Source organism: Bacillus rossius, chromosome 7 (assembly GCF_032445375.1).
Source record: "Bacillus rossius redtenbacheri isolate Brsri chromosome 7, Brsri_v3, whole genome shotgun sequence".
Taxonomy (NCBI): Eukaryota; Metazoa; Arthropoda; class Insecta; order Phasmatodea; family Bacillidae; genus Bacillus; species Bacillus rossius.
The window spans coordinates 54,957,007-54,976,038 of NC_086335.1; the positions used below are offsets into that span (position 1 = coordinate 54,957,007).

At 53.9% G+C, this 19,032-nt stretch overlaps 1 protein-coding gene across 3 annotated transcripts in view; it reads right to left on the reverse strand.

Moving 5' to 3' along the window:
* Positions 1-19,032, reverse strand: part of LOC134534050 (protein diaphanous-like) — a 47,517-nt gene that overhangs the window by 24,508 nt on the left and 3,977 nt on the right. For all 3 annotated transcript variants that reach the window (XM_063372014.1, XM_063372016.1, XM_063372017.1), the window contains exons 4-6: positions 18,141-18,260; positions 10,523-10,713; positions 9,392-9,716 (exon numbers count right to left, since the gene is read on the reverse strand). In XM_063372014.1, the coding sequence (XP_063228084.1) occupies positions 9,392-9,716; positions 10,523-10,713; positions 18,141-18,260 (636 nt within the window). The remainder of the gene's footprint in view (positions 1-9,391; positions 9,717-10,522; positions 10,714-18,140; positions 18,261-19,032) is intronic.

Here is a 19,032-nt window from a genome sequence, read left to right on the forward strand (position 1 = left end):
TTGAGAGAGAGCAGGCACTCACGGTGAGGTGGCCGTAGCCCGAGCCCTTGTGGCCCCCGAGGGGGAGGAAGGGGAGAGAGACAGAGAGAGCAGGCACTCACGGTGAGGTGGCCGTAGCCCGAGCCCTCGTGGCCCCCGAGGGGGAGGAAGGGGAGTGAGAGAGAGCAGGCACTCACGGTGAGGTGGCCGTAGCCCGAGCCCTCGTGGCCCCCGAGGGGGAAGAAGGGGAGTGAGAGAGAGCAGGCACTCACGGTGAGGTGGCCGTAGCCCGAGCCCTTGTGGCCCCCGAGGGGGAGGAAGGGGAGAGAGACAGAGAGAGCAGGCACTCACGGTGAGGTGGCCGTAGCCCGAGCCCTCGTGGCCCCCGAGGGGGAAGAAGGGGAGTGAGACAGAGCAGGCACTCACGGTGAGGTGGCCGTAGCCCGAGCCCTCGTGGCCCCCGAGGGGGAGGAAGGGGAGAGAGACAGAGAGAGCAGGCACTCACGGTGAGGTGGCCGTAGCCCGAGCCCTTGTGGCCCCCGAGGGGGAGGAAGGGGAGAGAGACAGAGAGAGCAGGCACTCACGGTGAGGTGGCCGTAGCCCGAGCCCTCGTGGCCCCCGAGGGGGAAGAAGGGGAGTGAGAGAGAGCAGGCACTCACGGTGAGGTGGCCGTAGCCCGAGCCCTCGTGGCCCCCGAGGGGGAAGAAGGGGAGGGAGAGAGAGCAGGCACTCACGGTGAGGTGGCCGTAGCCCGAGCCCTTGTTGCCCCCGAGGGGGAGGAAGGGGAGAGAGACAGAGAGAGCAGGCACTCACGGTGAGGTGGCCGTAGCCCGAGCCCTCGTGGCCCCCGAGGGGGAGGAAGGGGAGGGAGAGAGAGCAGGCACTCACGGTGAGGTGGCCGTAGCCCGAGCCCTTGTTGCCCCCGAGGGGGAGGAAGGGGAGAGAGACAGAGAGAGCAGGCACTCACGGTGAGGTGGCCGTAGCCCGAGCCCTCGTGGCCCCCGAGGGGGAAGAAGGGGAGTGAGATAGAGCAGGCACTCACGGTGAGGTGGCCGTAGCCCGAGCCCTTGTTGCCCCCGAGGGGGAGGAAGGGGAGAGAGACAGAGAGAGCAGGCACTCACGGTGAGGTGGCCGTAGCCCGAGCCCTCGTGGCCCCCGAGGGGGAAGAAGGGGAGTGAGAGAGAGCAGGCACTCACGGTGAGGTGGCCGTAGCCCGAGCCCTTGTTGCCCCCGAGGGGGAGGAAGGGGAGAGAGACAGAGAGAGCAGGCACTCACGGTGAGGTGGCCGTAGCCCGAGCCCTCGTGGCCCCCGAGGGGGAGGAAGGGGAGTGAGAGAGAGCAGGCACTCACGGTGAGGTGGCCGTAGCCCGAGCCCTTGTTGCCCCCGAGGGGGAGGAAGGGGAGAGAGACAGAGAGAGCAGGCACTCACGGTGAGGTGGCCGTAGCCCGAGCCCTCGTGGCCCCCGAGGGGGAAGAAGGGGAGTGAGAGAGAGCAGGCACTCACGGTGAGGTGGCCGTAGCCCGAGCCCTTGTTGCCCCCGAGGGGGAGGAAGGGGAGAGAGACAGAGAGAGCAGGCACTCACGGTGAGGTGGCCGTAGCCCGAGCCCTCGTGGCCCCCGAGGGGGAAGAAGGGGAGTGAGAGAGAGCAGGCACTCACGGTGAGGTGGCCGTAGCCCGAGCCCTTGTTGCCCCCGAGGGGGAGGAAGGGGAGAGAGACAGAGAGAGCAGGCACTCACGGTGAGGTGGCCGTAGCCCGAGCCCTCGTGGCCCCCGAGGGGGAGGAAGGGGAGGGAGAGAGAGCAGGCACTCACGGTGAGGTGGCCGTAGCCCGAGCCCTTGTTGCCCCCGAGGGGGAGGAAGGGGAGAGAGACAGAGAGAGCAGGCACTCACGGTGAGGTGGCCGTAGCCCGAGCCCTCGTGGCCCCCGAGGGGGAAGAAGGGGAGGGAGAGAGAGCAGGCACTCACGGTGAGGTGGCCGTAGCCCAGCCCTGGTGGCCCCCGAGGGGGAGGATGAGGAAGGGGAGAGAGACAGAGAGAGCAGGCACTCACGGTGAGGTGGCCGTAGCCCGAGCCCTCGTGGCCCCCGAGGGGGAAGAAGGGGAGGGAGAGAGAGCAGGCACTCACGGTGAGGTGGCCGTAGTCCGAGCCCTCGTGGCCCCCGAGGGGGAGGATGAGGAAGGGGAGAGAGACAGAGAGAGCAGGCACTCACGGTGAGGTGGCCGTAACCCGAGCCCTTGTTGCCCCCGAGGGGGAGGAAGGGGAGAGAGACAGGGAGAGCAGGCACTCACGGTGAGGTGGCCGTAGCCCGAGCCCTCGTGGCCCCCGAGGGGGAGGAAGGGGAGAGAGACAGAGAGAGCATGCACTCACGGTGAGGTGGCCGTAGCCCGAGCCCTCGTGGCCCCCGAGGGGGAGGAAGGGGAGAGAGACAGAGAGAGCAGGCACTCACGGTGAGGTGGCCGTAGCCCGAGCCCTCGTGGCCCCGAGGGGGAGGAGGATAAAGGAGAGAGAGGGAGAGAGAGCAGGCACTCACGGTGAGGTGGCCGTAGCCCGAGCCCTCGTGGCCCCCGAGGGGGAGGATGAGGAAGGGGAGAGAGAGGGAGAGAGAGCAGGCACTCACGGTGAGGTGGCCGTAGCCCGAGCCCTCGTGGCCCCCGAGGGGGAGGAAGGGGAGAGAGACAGAGAGAGCAGGCACTCACGGTGAGGTGGCCGTAGCCCGAGCCCTCGTGGCCCCCGAGGGGGAGGAAGGGGAGAGAGACAGAGAGAGCAGGCACTCACGGTGAGGTGGCCGTAGCCCGAGCCCTCGTGGCCCCCGAGGGGGAGGAAGGGGAGAGAGACAGAGAGAGCAGGCACTCACGGTGAGGTGGCCGTAGCCCGAGCCCTCGTGGCCCCCGAGGGGGAGGAAGGGGAGAGAGACAGAGAGAGCATGCACTCACGGTGAGGTGGCCGTAGCCCGAGCCCTCGTGGCCACCGAGGGGGAGGAAGGGGAGTGAGAGAGAGCAGGCACTCACGGTGAGGTGGCCGTAGCCCGAGCCCTCGTGGCCCCGGAGGGGGAGGAAGGGGAGAGAGACAGAGAGAGCATGCACTCACGGTGAGGTGGCCGTAGCCCGAGCCCTCGTGGCCACCGAGGGGGAGGAAGGGGAGTGAGAGATAGCAGGCACTCACGGTGAGGTGGCCGTAGCCCGAGCCCTCGTGGCCCCCGAGGGGGACGATGAGGAAGGGGAGAGAGACAGAGAGAGCAGGCACTCACTGTGAGGTGGCCGTAGCCCGAGCCCTCGTGGCCCCCGAGGGGGAAGAAGGGGAGTGAGAGAGAGCAGGCACTCACGGTGAGGTGGCCGTAGCCCGAGCCCTCGTGGCCCCCGAGGGGGAGGATGAGGAAGGGGAGAGAGACAGAGAGAGCAGGCACTCACGGTGAGGTGGCCGTAGCCCGAGCCCTCGTGGCCCCGAGGGGGAGGAGGATAAAGGAGAGAGAGGGGGAGAGAGCAGGCACTCACGGTGAGGTGGCCGTAGCCCGAGCCCTTGTGGCCCCCGAGGGGGAGGAAGGGGAGTGAGAGAGAGCAGGCACTCACGGTGAGGTGGCCGTAGCCCGAGCCCTCGTGGCCCCCGAGGGGGAGGAAGGGGAGTGAGAAAGAGCAGGCACTCACGGTGAGGTGGCCGTAGCCCGAGCCCTTGTGGCCCCCGAGGGGGAGGAAGGGGAGTGAGAGAGAGCAGGCACTCACGGTGAGGTGGCCGTAGCCCGAGCCCTCGTGGCCCCCGAGGGGGAGGAAGGGGAGAGAGACAGAGAGAGCATGCACTCACGGTGAGGTGGCCGTAGCCCGAGCCCTCGTGGCCACCGAGGGGGAGGAAGGGGAGTGAGAGAGAGCAGGCACTCACGGTGAGGTGGCCGTAGCCCGAGCCCTCGTGGCCCCCGAGGGGGAGGATGAGGAAGGGGAGAGAGACAGAGAGAGCATGCACTCACGGTGAGGTGGCCGTAGCCCGAGCCCTCGTGGCCACCGAGGGGGAGGAAGGGGAGTGAGAGAGAGCAGGCACTCACGGTGAGGTGGCCGTAGCCCGAGCCCTCGTGGCCCCCGAGGGGGAGGATGAGGAAGGGGAAAGAGACAGAGAGAGCAGGCACTCACGGTGAGGTGGCCGTAGCCCGAGCCCTCGTGGCCCCCGAGGGGGAGGATGAGGAAGGGGAGAGAGACAGAGAGAGCAGGCACTCACGGTGAGGTGGCCGTAGCCCGAGCCCTTGTGGCCCCCGAGGGGGAGGAAGGGGAGTGAGAGAGAGCAGGCACTCACGGTGAGGTGGCCGTAGCCCGAGCCCTCGTGGCCCCCGAGGGGGAGGAAGGGGAGGCAGAGAGAGAGCAGGCACTCACGGTGAGGTGGCCGTAGCCCGAGCCCTCGTGGCCCCCGAGGGGGAGGATGAGGAAGGGGAGAGAGACAGAGAGAGCAGGCACTCACGGTGAGGTGGCCGTAGCCCGAGCACTCGTGGCCCCCGAGGGGGAGGAAGGGGAGAGAGACAGAGAGAGCATGCACTCACGGTGAGGTGGCCGTAGCCCGAGCCCTCGTGGCCACCGAGGGGGAGGAAGGGGAGTGAGAGAGAGCAGGCACTCACGGTGAGGTGGCCGTAGCCCGAGCCCTCGTGGCCCCCGATGGGGAAGAAGTGGAGAGAGACAGTGAGAGCAGGCACTCACGGTGAGGTGGCCGTAGCCCGAGCCCTCGTGGCCCCCGAGGGGGAGGAAGGGGAGGGAGAGAGAGCAGGCACTCACGGTGAGGTGGCCGTAGCCCGAGCCCTCGTGGCCCTCGAGGGGGAGGATGAGGAAGGGGAGAGAGACAGAGAGAGCAGGCACTCACGGTGAGGTGGCCGTAGCCCGAGCCCTTGTGGCCCCCGAGGGGGAGGAAGGGGAGTGAGAGAGAGCAGGCACTCACGGTGAGGTGGCCGTAGCCCGAGCCCTCGTGGCCCCCGAGGGGGAGGAAGGGGAGGGAGAGAGAGCAGGCACTCACGGTGAGGTGGCCGTAGCCCGAGCCCTCGTGGCCCTCGAGGGGGAGGATGAGGAAGGGGAGAGAGACAGAGAGAGCAGGCACTCACGGTGAGGTGGCCGTAGCCCGAGCCCTTGTGGCCCCCGAGGGGGAGGAAGGGGAGTGAGAGAGAGCAGGCACTCACGGTGAGGTGGCCGTAGCCCGAGCCCTCGTGGCTCCCGATGGGGAAGAAGGGGAGAGAGACAGTGAGAGCAGGCACTCACGGTGAGGTGGCCGTAGCCCGAGCCCTCGTGGCCCCCGAGGGGGAAGAAGGGGAGTGAGAGAGAGCAGGCACTCACGGTGAGGTGGCCGTAGCCCGAGCCCTCGTGGCCCCCGATGGGGAAGAAGGGGAGAGAGACAGTGAGAGCAGGCACTCACGGTGAGGTGGCCGTAGCCCGAGCCCTCGTGGCCCCCGAGGGGGAAGAAGGGGAGTGAGAGAGAGCAGGCACTCACGGTGAGGTGGCCGTAGCCCGAGCCCTCGTGGCCCCCGAGGGGGAGGAAGGGGAGTGAGAGAGAGCAGGCACTCACGGTGAGGTGGCCGTAGCCCGAGCCCTCGTGGCCCCCGAGGGGGAAGAAGGGGAGTGAGAGAGAGCAGGCACTCACGGTGAGGTGGCCGTAGCCCGAGCCCTCGTGGCCCCCGAGGGGGAAGAAGGGGAGTGAGAGAGAGCAGGCACTCACGGTGAGGTGGCCGTAGCCCGAGCCCTCGTGGCCCCCGAGGGGGAAGAAGGGGAGTGAGAGAGAGCAGGCACTCACGGTGAGGTGGCCGTAGCCCGAGCCCTCGTGGCCCCCGAGGGGGAGGAAGGGGAGTGAGAGAGAGCAGGCACTCACGGTGAGGTGGCCGTAGCCCGAGCCCTCGTGGCCCCCGAGGGGGAGGAAGGGGAGTGAGAGAGAGCAGGCACTCACGGTGAGGTGGCCGTAGCCCGAGCCCTCGTGGCCCTCGAGGGGGAGGATGAGGAAGGGGAGAGAGACAGAGAGAGCAGGCACTCACGGTGAGGTGGCCGTAGCCCGAGCCCTTGTGGCCCCCGAGGGGGAGGAAGGGGAGTGAGAGAGAGCAGGCACTCACGGTGAGGTGGCCGTAGCCCGAGCCCTCGTGGCCCCCGATGGGGAAGAAGGGGAGAGAGACAGTGAGAGCAGGCACTCACGGTGAGGTGGCCGTAGCCCGAGCCCTCGTGGCCCTCGAGGGGGAGGATGAGGAAGGGGAGAGAGACAGAGAGAGCATGCACTCACGGTGAGGTGGCCGTAGCCCGAGCCCTCGTGGCCCCCGAGGGGGAGGAAGGGGAGGGAGAGAGAGCAGGCACTCACGGTGAGGTGGCCGTAGCCCGAGCCCTCGTGGCCCTCGAGGGGGAGGATGAGGAAGGGGAGAGAGACAGAGAGAGCAGGCACTCACGGTGAGGTGGCCGTAGCCCGAGCCCTTGTGGCCCCCGAGGGGGAGGAAGGGGAGTGAGAGAGAGCAGGCACTCACGGTGAGGTGGCCGTAGCCCGAGCCCTCGTGGCCCCCGATGGGTGAAGAAGGGGAGAGAGACAGTGAGAGCAGGCACTCACGGTGAGGTGGCCGTAGCCCGAGCCCTCGTGGCCCCCGAGGGGGAAGAAGGGGAGTGAGAGAGAGCAGGCACTCACGGTGAGGTGGCCGTAGCCCGAGCCCTCGTGGCCCCCGATGGGGAAGAAGGGGAGAGAGACAGTGAGAGCAGGCACTCACGGTGAGGTGGCCGTAGCCCGAGCCCTCGTGGCCCCCGAGGGGGAAGAAGGGGAGTGAGAGAGAGCAGGCACTCACGGTGAGGTGGCCGTAGCCCGAGCCCTCGTGGCCCTCGAGGGGGAGGATGAGGAAGGGGAGAGAGACAGAGAGAGCAGGCACTCACGGTGAGGTGGCCGTAGCCCGAGCCCTTGTGGCCCCCGAGGGGGAGGAAGGGGAGTGAGAGAGAGCAGGCACTCACGGTGACGTGGCCGTAGCCCGAGCCCTCGTGGCCCCCGAGGGGGAGGAAGGGGAGAGAGACAGAGAGAGCATGCACTCACGGTGAGGTGGCCGTAGCCCGAGCCCTCGTGGCCACCGAGTGGGAGGAAGGGGAGTGAGAGAGAGCAGGCACTCACGGTGAGGTGGCCGTAGCCCGAGCCCTCGTGGCCCCCGAGGGGGAGGATGAGGAAGGGGAGAGAGACAGAGAGAGCAGGCACTCACGGTGAGGTGGCCGTAGCCCGAGCCCTCGTGGCCCCCGAGGGGGAGGAAGGGGAGGGAGAGAGAGCAGGCACTCACGGTGAGGTGGCCGTAGCCCGAGCCCTCGTGGCCCCCGAGGGGGAGGATGAGGAAGGGGAGAGAGACAGAGAGAGCAGGCACTCACGGTGAGGTGGCCGTAGCCCGAGCCCTCGTGGCCCCCGAGGGGGAGGATGAGGAAGGGGAGAGAGACAGAGAGAGCAGGCACTCACGGTGAGGTGGCCGTAGCCCGAGCCCTCGTGGCCCCCGAGGGGGAGGAAGGGGAGGGAGAGAGAGCAGGCACTCACGGTGAGGTGGCCGTAGCCCGAGCCCTCGTGGCCCCCGAGGGGGAGGAAGGGGAGGGAGAGAGAGCAGGCACTCACGGTGAGGTGGCCGTAGCCCGAGCCCTCGTGGCCCCCGAGGGGGAGGAAGGGGAGTGAGAGAGAGCAGGCACTCACGGTGAGGTGGCCGTAGCCCGAGCCCATGTGGCCCCCGAGGGGGAGGAAGGGGAGTGAGAGAGAGCATGCACTCACGGTGAGGTGGCCGTAGCCCGAGCCCTCGTGGCCCCCGAGGGGGAGGAAGGGGAGGGAGAGAGAGCAGGCACTCACGGTGAGGTGGCCGTAGCCCGAGCCCTCGTGGCCCCCGAGGGGGAGGAAGGGGAGGGAGAGAGAGCAGGCACTCACGGTGAGGTGGCCGTAGCCCGAGCCCTCGTGGCCCCCGAGGGGGAAGAAGGGGAGTGAGACAGAGCAGGCACTCACGGTGAGGTGGCCGTAGCCCGAGCCCTCGTGGCCCCCGAGGGGGAGGAAGGGGAGGGAGAGAGAGCAGGCACTCACGGTGAGGTGGCCGTAGCCCGAGCCCTCGTGGCCCCCGAGGGGGAGGATGAGGAAGGGGAGAGAGACAGAGAGAGCAGGCACTCACGGTGAGGTGGCCGTAGCCCGAGCCCTCGTGGCCACCGAGGGGGAGGATGAGGAAGGGGAGAGAGACAGAGAGAGCAGGCACTCACGGTGAGGTGGCCGTAGCCCGAGCCCTCGTGGCCACCGAGGGGGAGGATGAGGAAGGGGAGAGAGACAGAGAGAGCAGGCACTCACGGTGAGGTGGCCGTAGCCCGAGCCCTTGTGGCCCCCGAGGGGGAGGATGAGGAAGGGGAGAGAGACAGAGAGAGCAGGCACTCACGGTGAGGTGGCCGTAGCCCGAGCCCTCGTGGCCCCCGAGGGGGAGGATGAGGAAGGGGAGAGAGACAGAGAGAGCAGGCACTCACGGTGAGGTGGCCGTAGCCCGAGCCCTCGTGGCCACCGAGGGGGAGGAAGGGGAGTGAGAGAGAGCAGGCACTCACGGTGAGGTGGCCGTAGCCCGAGCCCTCGTGGCCCCCGAGGGGGAGGAAGGGGAGGGAGAGAGAGCAGGCACTCACGGTGAGGTGGCCGTAGCCCGAGCCCTCGTGGCCCCCGAGGGGGAGGATGAGGAAGGGGAGAGAGACAGAGAGAGCAGGCACTCACGGTGAGGTGGCCGTAGCCCGAGCCCTCGTGGCCCCCGAGGGGGAGGAAGGGGAGGGAGAGAGAGCAGGCACTTACGGTGAGGTGGCCGTAGCCCGAGCCCTTGTGGCCCCCGAGGGGGAGGATGAGGAAGGGGAGAGAGACAGAGAGAGCAGGCACTCACGGTGAGGTGGCCGTAGCCCGAGCCCTCGTGGCCACCGAGGGGGAGGATGAGGAAGGGGAGAGAGACAGAGAGAGCAGGCACTCACGGTGAGGTGGCCGTAGCCCGAGCCCTCGTGGCCACCGAGGGGGAGGATGAGGAAGGGGAGAGAGACAGAGAGAGCAGGCACTCACGGTGAGGTGGCCGTAGCCCGAGCCCTTGTGGCCCCCGAGGGGGAGGATGAGGAAGGGGAGAGAGACAGAGAGAGCAGGCACTCACGGTGAGGTGGCCGTAGCCCGAGCCCTCGTGGCCCCCGAGGGGGAGGATGAGGAAGGGGAGAGAGACAGAGAGAGCAGGCACTCACGGTGAGGTGGCCGTAGCCCGAGCCCTCGTGGCCCCCGAGGGGGAGGAAGGGGAGTGAGAGAGAGCAGGCACTCACGGTGAGGTGGCCGTAGCCCGAGCCCTCGTGGCCCCCGAGGGGGAGGAAGGGGAGAGAGAGGGGGAGAGAGCAGGCACTCACGGTGAGGTGGCCGTAGCCCGAGCCCTCGTGGCCCCCGAGGGGGAGGATGAGGAAGGGGAGAGAGACAGAGAGAGCAGGCACTCACGGTGAGGTGGCCGTAGCCCGAGCCCTCGTGGCCCCCGAGGACGCCGTCGACGACGCAGCGGAAGCGCTGCGGCTGGCGGCGGAGCTCGGCGGCGGCGGTGACGGCCTCCAGCACGCGCGCGTGGCCGCCCTGCGGCACCAGGCCTACCGCCGCCAGGATCTTGCACGCCTCCGTCATGACGCGGGGGCGGCGCGCGTCCAGGCAGCGCGCGATGGCGGCTAGCGCGCGCGGCTCGCCCAGCACCTGGCGCAGGCTCAGCGTGTTGTTCATGAACTTGCTGAGGCACAGCAGGCACTCCTTCTGCACGTCGCCGTGCGCGCCGTCGCTGCGGGGTCAGAGCTCCAGTTACCGTCACCTGCTCCTCGGTGTTCATTTACCATGCACACACTCAAATATAGTTCTCTGCAGCTTGTTCACATTAAGACCATTTAATTGTGTATTTTGACAATATTATTACAGCTGCATGATTCTTAAATTAATATTTTATCAATAAACATCGACTTTTTTTTTTACAAAAAAAGGGGGGGGGGATTTGTGTATTATACAGAGCCAAATTTGTTAATATTAAATGATTAAAAAAAACATTTGTTAGCAGAAATGTTTTAAACCAAGATGAAGTATTTCAATTACGATTCCTTAGAAGTAAGAATTAAGTTTTATCAGATGATGCTTGTGATGAAATACAAGAAAAATAAATTTATTTTCAAATTTCTAACTTAAAATTTGCCTTTGAAAAATAATTTTTTAAGTACATGAAAAAAAAATTTCATTACAATATAAAGTTTGTCTAAAACACTTGCATTCTTAAGGCATGTCTGGAAACAGAGCACACTAAAAAAAGATCTCGTGCATTGGCAAGAGAAAGTAAATTTTAATTAGAGTGCAGACTGCAAAATTAAGAGGTTCAAGTTCAGAACACGATACCATATATTGCCATTTTAGGCGAAACTTCTATTTCCAGGGTTACATAGTCCAATTTATAGGTTAGGTGAGGTTAAAAGTTGCCTAGCTTAGATTAAACATTTAATTTTCTAGGTTAGGTTTGGTGTCGTTCAGGTGTTGAAAACAAGTGTGCAGTGTGCAGTGGTTAAAGACTGCCAAGTCTCCGGTGTCGTGTCCTGCACCACTCACTCGCCGTCGTATCGCAGCAGGATGCTGACGACCCGCTCCAGCCCCGCCGAGCCGAAGCCGTGCACCCAGGTGAGCGTGTTGCTGGCGAGCGCCACGCGCAGGGACCTCACCACGCTCGTCAGCCACTCCAGGTCGGGGGCGGGCGCGCTCAGGTGGTAGATGTAGTCCGCGGGCGTCGTCAGCGCCTTGTCCTGCCAACCACGTCCCCACACCCTGCACTGCGAGCTTTGCCTCTAGAGTACGGGCCCTGGACCCAGGATCGGAAAGGTCCCTCCCCCCCCCCAATCACGTGCTACATTATAATTGCATGGTTATTTCTTACCTGCACTCTTTTTAGAATGTTATTTAACCGTAAAATACAGGGTATAATAATAATGGTTACTATTGTAGGTATAAGTCCAAACAAAGCTTTATTTATAAAATTATTTTACTTTAAAATAACCACATCGAGTATGTATGTTTATTTCACACACTGAAATAAAAATAAACAAAACCGGGCCTGGGCCGCCTTCAGGACTCAGGAGTCCATACAGCCCCACCCTTGTGGGGGCCATGGTCTAGAGGCTGGACGCACTTCGTCTCTCTGGGTTGTCTGAAGAGTCATGGACTTGGCCAAGCGCCTTGTGATACTCTTAGGATCCTTTGAGTGAACCACAAGTGAGCCGAATGGTTGAGGAGGAAAGGGTGGCAGTGATGCTGGCTGGGATTGGTTGCCTCGACCTGTCCATGTAGCTCCTCCTCAGACATCTCCATGGCGTGTTCATTTCCCTCTGGCTCTATGGAGCTCGAGTCGGCGGATTCAGCTCTTCGGTCAATCCAGCGCGCGCTGGGCAATTGCAGCATTCTGCTGGATGACTGCCTCCGCGGGAAACCTATACCATTCACAGGTTCGTTCGTACACTCCCGGATTCTTGCCCTCGTGTAACCTGGGCTTCTTTCTTAAACTTCACGTGTAATTAACAGTTTAACTTTCGCCCGTGCAGTAACGCAGGCGCCATTATGCGTCAGTCCCAACTGTGCTTACAAACAATAATGACACGGACCTTAAAATAATAACCTGTCACGATGCGACAAGTATTAAGTTACAGGAAGGTAGATATTCGGGTGGGGGCGCGGAAGATTGCTACAATGAAAAACTACCAAAATAAAATTAAAAAATTCCGCCTGACCTCTGCGAACGAGACGGAATTCTGCCATACTTTCTTATAAACTCCATGGAATGAGTACAGCAGTATTGCTCTCGAAGTAGTGTGCAGAATACTCGGTAGGTAGCGCTTTCAACCCTCTAGCTGTTTCTCAGGTTTTAAAGCCTACAGACAACGCTTTTGACTGTCTGAGTTGCAATCACAAATCACCGCATAGATCGCGCACTAGTAGAAACAAATGTTTCCAAAAAATAGTTATAGGGAGCAGCACTGTATTCCTTATTTTGACGATTTGCAAAAAAAAAAAATTCTAGTTTTTTCCATTATGGCACTTTTCCTTCTGTTTCGACAGAGGTGACGGAAAAGCACCATAATGGAAAACCCTAATAATGAAAACATGACATAAGAAAACACTTGGATATTTGCATTGGATTAGCACTCATTAAATAATGATCTACAATTATTATTATAATTATTCCAGTGTGGAAAAATGTAAATTCTATGAAGCTAGTTTGATTTGACGTAGAATGTATAAGACATTTTGGCAAAATTCCCCTTTGTTCTTTTAAGTTATGGTAGTTTTCCATTATGGCACTTTTCCTTCTGTTTCGACAGAGGTGACGGAAAAGCACCATAATGGAAATAATTTAAGAACTTTTTCTGCATACTTTAAATTCTTTTCTAATTAAAATCATGTGTTGTTAATAGTATTATCTACATGCTGAAAAAAACTTGGCATCCAATATAACTCGAAGGTCCTAAAAGAGGACACCACGTTTAATGTCATTTCATTACTTACTTTGTGATAATTCTGATTAATTAAATTATTTTTTTTATTAAAGGTTATACAATAAATTCTATCGTAATTCAGAGACGTTTGTTAACTTGAAAATCAGATCCGGACAGCTGAAATATCTTGCTGAATAGTTTCACAAACATATTTCCCAATTTTTTTTTTTTTTCATCAGCATGTTTTCTTGATCAATTCTGATTACAGTTGGAATATCATTTATTAAATATTAAAGAGTAGTTGAGATAAACACCTAATACTATGAAATTGCATTTGCAAATTTGACTGAAAAGCGTCTATTTGTAAGATAATTAAAACATATATACCACGCATTGCTTGACGAGGCCTAAAATTTACAATTTTTTAATCATAAGATTACGTTAGAAAGTATCTTAGCCTTTGCTCATGTTGAAATAAACAGAATATTTTATATATATGTACCCGTATAAATCCAGATGTAAATAAAATATTCTATTTATTTCAATATAAAAATAGAATATTTTATATATATGTACCCGTATAAATCCAGATGTAAATAAAATATTCTATTTATTTCAACATGAGCAAAGGCTAAGATACTTTCCAACGTAATCTTATTATTAAAAAATTGTAAATTTTAGGCCTCGTCAAGCAATGCGTGGTATATATGTTTTAATATATATATAAAGCACGTGTCAAAGACGATATTCCTGATTGAAAACTATGTGGTTTTACAGAAATTATATTTTTAGGAATAAAATTCATGTGCGTATAAATATTTTTTCGTCAAAAACTAATACAATACTACAAAACAAAAGTTTCTGACTAAAATTTAACCGTCAATAATACTTCAAGAAAATATATACCGATAAATGGTTGAACACACAACCACTCACTGATGCACATTTAATTTTTAATGTTTGTTTGAGCATTATTTATAACATATTGGAATGATAATGCTATAGTTACTAAAAACTAAAACGCTACAAAAATTAAAAAAATATATATATATTTTTGCAAAACTCCGTTCCCCCGGAGAAACCCCCGGAATGGCCACCGCATGGGGAGCCCAAGAAAAGAAACGGGCTCCCCATTTGGAAGCCACCTGGAAGGTTTTTTTCTGTTCCACCCACCGTTTCTTTGGTAGCCTGACTTGTTACAAGGGATTGTATTCCTACCAGAGAAAATGCCACCATTTTGTCTGGGCAATCCGCCTTGGAGGAGCCGGGGCGCGAACCCGGGTCCTACAAGTCACAAGGCAGGCGCTCTACCCCAGAACCAGAGTGGTAGAGCGGATACTTGCAGTCTTCTTAACACTGATATGATGTTATTACACGAGTGTGTCCTTAACACGTGCAGTAACATCTAACCTCGGTAACGAACAAATTAAGTGTTCTTATGTTGTTCGTTCCGCATAAATAATGTAATTTCTTAACCGTGAAATAGAATTTGTATAACTATTCTGGCAATTTTTTAGTTGATTTCCTGCAAACAAACTTACAGTCCCGCTGTACAATAATTATATAGAATATGAGACTAGTAACAAAATATGCAAGAGCTTGCACTGTCGATGGTAAAATTATTTTGAAATAAATGTTAGATATTAAAAGAGTGTGTTTAGTTAAAATATGTGTGTGCTTACAAGCATGAAGATTTTATTTATTTGTTTTTAAAGCCACTGAAAAGTTAACATTTTTATATTACTTTTGGCTTTCTTCCGTTTTACCGTGCTTAACTTGAGCAGCTAATACCGGAAAGCTATCCAAACAACCGTACTGGGGCAACACGAAGCATAAATTGTAACACTATTTTGTAAATGTACAAATTAACAAATATGTAAGTTTACATGAATATTTATGTTCCATTTATAAAGAAAATTTACGGTGCACAACGGCAAGCAGAATAACTCAACGATGAAACTTGACAGATAAAAATTTAAAGAACAACGGCTATACAGAGACGCACAGGTGAACCCAGCGATGTGAATAAACAGTGATGACAGCACAGATGAACACAGTAAGCAATAGTTGAGCGAAAAAAACAGATATTTTGAAAACCATAGCGCAGTTCCAACACAGTATATGATTCCTAAGAGAACAGTTGTGGCGTTTCGGGAAAGAGATACATTTCCTTCTTAAGGCACAAACATACTGAGGTTTGTCATTACATACAGTTGAATGAGTAATGGCGTATGTCCGAAACTACATCTTGAATTAATTTACCTATTATTTTTAATGTTGTTTATCAGTTGCAATTTTATTTAATGAACTATACTGAATTTGTTGAAATTCACATAGATACTGACTTTCTTTTAACAGATTTGTGTTTTGTTTGTTTTATGTGTCTATTTATTTACACTTCTGTTAACAAGGCACAGGTATTAGTTCAGAGAAGCTTATTCAAAAGAGGAAACTGTTTCTGTAATAAGTGTCAAGAGCGTAGTAAAAAAAGGGGGGGGGGGGGAGAGTATGGTTGCCAGATTTATTTAGACAAGGAAATTTATTTTACATAAATTTCAATGACAGGAATTTCAAAAAGCACTTAAGGGATAGTCTACTAGCCTAAAAATGTATTTTCAAGCATTATATTTGTAAAAGAGTTTCCGGAGGAGGGACTGGCTTCTGTCCTCCCCTTCCACAAATACGGTCTACACCCATGGTAAATGTGTAAACAATATCACATGTATTTACACGCACTAGTACACGATATAGTCAAAACACGTGAATTATATTTTTGGTGACTGTAATTTTTGAAAATAGAATTTTTATATATAATTTTAGATGTAAATAATTTTTCAAGACATGTGATGATAGTACTCTAGTCTGAAACTATGTATTTGTACTGTTATGCAATGATTGTACTCTCACGTCTGTAGCATGGGGCATCAATACAAGGCAATCTGAAGATGAGAAAAGATACACTACCGAAGTTTATGGAGCGAGTCGTAAGACACTTGATTCATATTCCAGAGAACACAGGTTCAAATCCCGGCTGGCCATTGTCATATCGTCTTAAAGTCTTAAAATTAACAGCGAAACATATATGTACCAGAACAGACTAAAAGGTCTGTATCATTTTGATTTAATATTTTCCTAACTATATAGGCTTCGTCCTGAGAAGCACTTAAGAGTCTTTCCTTCCTAGACCTCCCAAATAGGTACACTTAGTTTTAACTTAGGTAAGGAAAAAAACTATGTTCAGTGTAGCTCACGACTCAGACGTGATAGCGCGGTGATTCGTGTGTTTGTGTATAGAGAACCGATAACACTGGGAAGTACATATTTTACGTTCACCAAAAATACATTAATGTTGATATGCCTTCGATATCTCATATCACATACCAATATTAAATTAAATTTTTGTCAAATATTAATTGACATTACCATTTAGTGTCTGGTTTGAATTAAAAATTATATAGGGTATATATATATATATATATATATATATATATATATATATATATATATATATATATATATATATATATATATATATAACCATTACACTAAAAGCGACTCGCTGACAAACGTTTCATGCGAAACCAACGGCCGCGAGTCCCGATACAGCCCCACCGATTTTTTCTGCTGATTCCTGAAATAATTCTACAAAATTGGTAGGAGGCTTCCTTACTGTAGATCATGGCTAATTCCTTTCACATTGTCGCTCTACCGTGGCGTTGTTTTGGCCGTCTGCATTGACTTCAATATTAATCTGTTCACGGACAAGCAAGCATTTCAGAATAAGAAGAAATATAATATATCGGCAATAGGCTATTCCTCTAGTAAACATCCTTAAAATGATTTCAAGGCTTTAATAAATTAATATTCTGAAATGTTTTCACTTAACAAATTTCATTTGAGTAACTCTAAATGATTTCGTAGTTATTGACGCAGTTAAAATATAGACATAATTTCACAACTACTTAATCAATAAAACTTAAACAGCAAACGTGAATCTTTCTCAAGTAAAGTATATCAATTATTCCGTATTCATAGTTCCCAAGTTGGAAATGTTGTGGTTTTCATATATTCTCAATGGCAATTGTTTTTCTTTAGATCTATATGTTCAAATGCTCTTCTAGTGGTTTTCTCAGCACATGCTAAAAACATAATGCTGGAATCACAATATCCTGTGACAGCCCCAACATGACAAAAACAACACCACAACCATTAATAAGTAAGGTCGTAGTGGTCAGCCCACGAAAATTGAACCCCAACAGCCCATCAGAAACAAAACGTGGGTATTAGTAATGATGTAGTAACATAAACATATTTTTCTTTGAAATAATTCATGCTTAAGTTTATTTTATCGTTCTTTTGATAGACATGACGTAAAATAAAATCAATGGGATTGCCACCGTAGTAGATACTATAGATGGCTATACACCTGATGGTGACAATCTGTCGTGGCAGTTTAAACATATGATATAAATTTTGCAATATTTTACTTACTTAACCGTCGGTTGTCAGGTAATTGTGATTTTCGGTCACTATATTGCATTTCATTTCAACTAGTGACCTGGAGTTAACACATTAATTAGAATCACAAGACTTTGTAGGCTGCTTATTTCTACAAATAGACATAATTCGAGTATGAGTGTATGGTTGCGTTTTAACTTATGGTAGTTTTTCATTATGGCACTTTTCCGTCACCCCCAGGCGGAATTCTATCATTATGGTAGATTTCCATTATGGCAGTCTTCCGTCGCCCCATTCGGGCCATTTGAAAATACTTGGTGCATAGTGGGCTACCGTCGAGTCAGTAGCAGTAGCGGGCGTAGCGTGGCGGGTGATAAAGGGAGGGGGATATCAAGCGCGGCTCCGGGGTGCAGGGGGGGGGGGGGGTCACCTCAGGGACGAATGACTTGTCGATCTCGACAGCTTTAAGCTGGCGCACAACTGAAAGAAATAGCAGTAACAGCAGGTCGTGCGCACAATATTTGACCGCCATGTTTTCGAACCCACTGATTCACAATAGTGCATAGGGCGGTCGTGTTCATGGCAGACAGGTCGTGATCATAGAAGGGAAATGAATATATTTTATTTCTGTTACGAACGCATGGCTCAACCACCAATAATGAGAGTAGAGTAGGAAGCCATTTTGGCGAGACTAGAGAACTGTTTATATTTATCAGTCATATTGTGACGAAAAAATAGTCGTGATATTACATTGCACAGATGTAATTCCTGCTTTAAAATTTAATTAATGCAATTACTTATGAGTCACTAGCCATAATTGTAAATTAAAATAAATGTGTCGTGGTTAGAATGGTTAACTAATAATTTTAAAGAAACCTTGTTTATTTTCATGATGAAAAACTGTGCTCGCAAACAGCTGGTGAAATGTCACGGCATGTCCATTTGGTAGTTGACGCAGATGGGATGAGCAGAGGGATCCCAGCTGTTGTCGTGCGAGCAGGGCCGCAACTAGAGTCTCTGGCACCCGGGGCATGAATGGATTCATGCGCCCCCCCCCCCCCCCCTCTTTTTTTGCACATACCACACCAATAAAGCGGGGGGTCCGGGGGCCCTCCCACGGAAAAATGGTGTTGATTAAGCATTTTCCATACCTACATGTAACAGTTTCTGTGCTACTGTAAATTCCATGTATGAACCCACTACCAGTTGTAGTAGGAATTGCAATGCAAGCCGGCGATTTCGGCGCCCCCCTAGTCGCGGCCCTGCGTGCGGGGAACCCGCCCCACCTTGTGTCTGTCCGCGGAGCCGGAGCTCGAGGCCATGAACTGCAGCAGCAACTTCTCCTTGTTGTCCTTCGGCTGCGCCCTCAGCATCTCCTTCTTCTCCTGGGGCAGGTTCATCTCGTCCTGGGGACAGCACGCCGCCCTCGTCAAACAAGGGTCGATGATACGCAGACCAACTGCGAAATGAAACAACTAAGAGAGGTGGCTGCACACAGTGGCGTAGCCAGGATTTGTGTATGGGGGGGGGGGGGGCGTTAAGAAGCATCCCCCCCCCCCCCCCGTATTAAAGTGTGGGGGGGGGCCCGGGGGTCTTCCCCCGGGAAAATTTGGATTTTAAGGTGTAAAATAGTGCTATTTTAGCAGTTTTCGGTACTTAAATTTAAATATTGTAATGGTAAAAATTTTATTAATTTTAATATGAATTTTTTTGAGTGATGAATGAGAAATTAAAGATTTGGTGCTAAGGGGGGGGGGGGGGGTTGAACCCCTAACCTGGCTACGCCCCTGACTGTACAGCTTGCACGACCGCAACAGGAGGCTGCCTGACCTTGTGATTCAGAGTTATCACACAGTTGGCCTTGACCTGGACTGGCCCTCAAGGGCTTTATAGAGTGATAGTGCCATTTGCATTCAAAGGCTGGGTCACCACTTACTATTACAGTAGTAAAAAAAAAAAAAAGAAGCTGCAAACAACCGCAAGCACCGCGCAATTCTCCCGAGACTTGCCGGAATGTTTAAATAAATTTGGTTCCTGCCAAAAAAAAAAATATTTAAAAAAAAAGCGGTGACATACTTCTAACCTTTGGGATATGGCACGACATTAAACTTCAAGTGTAAACACGCAATCTTCACATTGAATAAATCGTGAGAAAGAGAAAGAAAATCAAGTTAATGA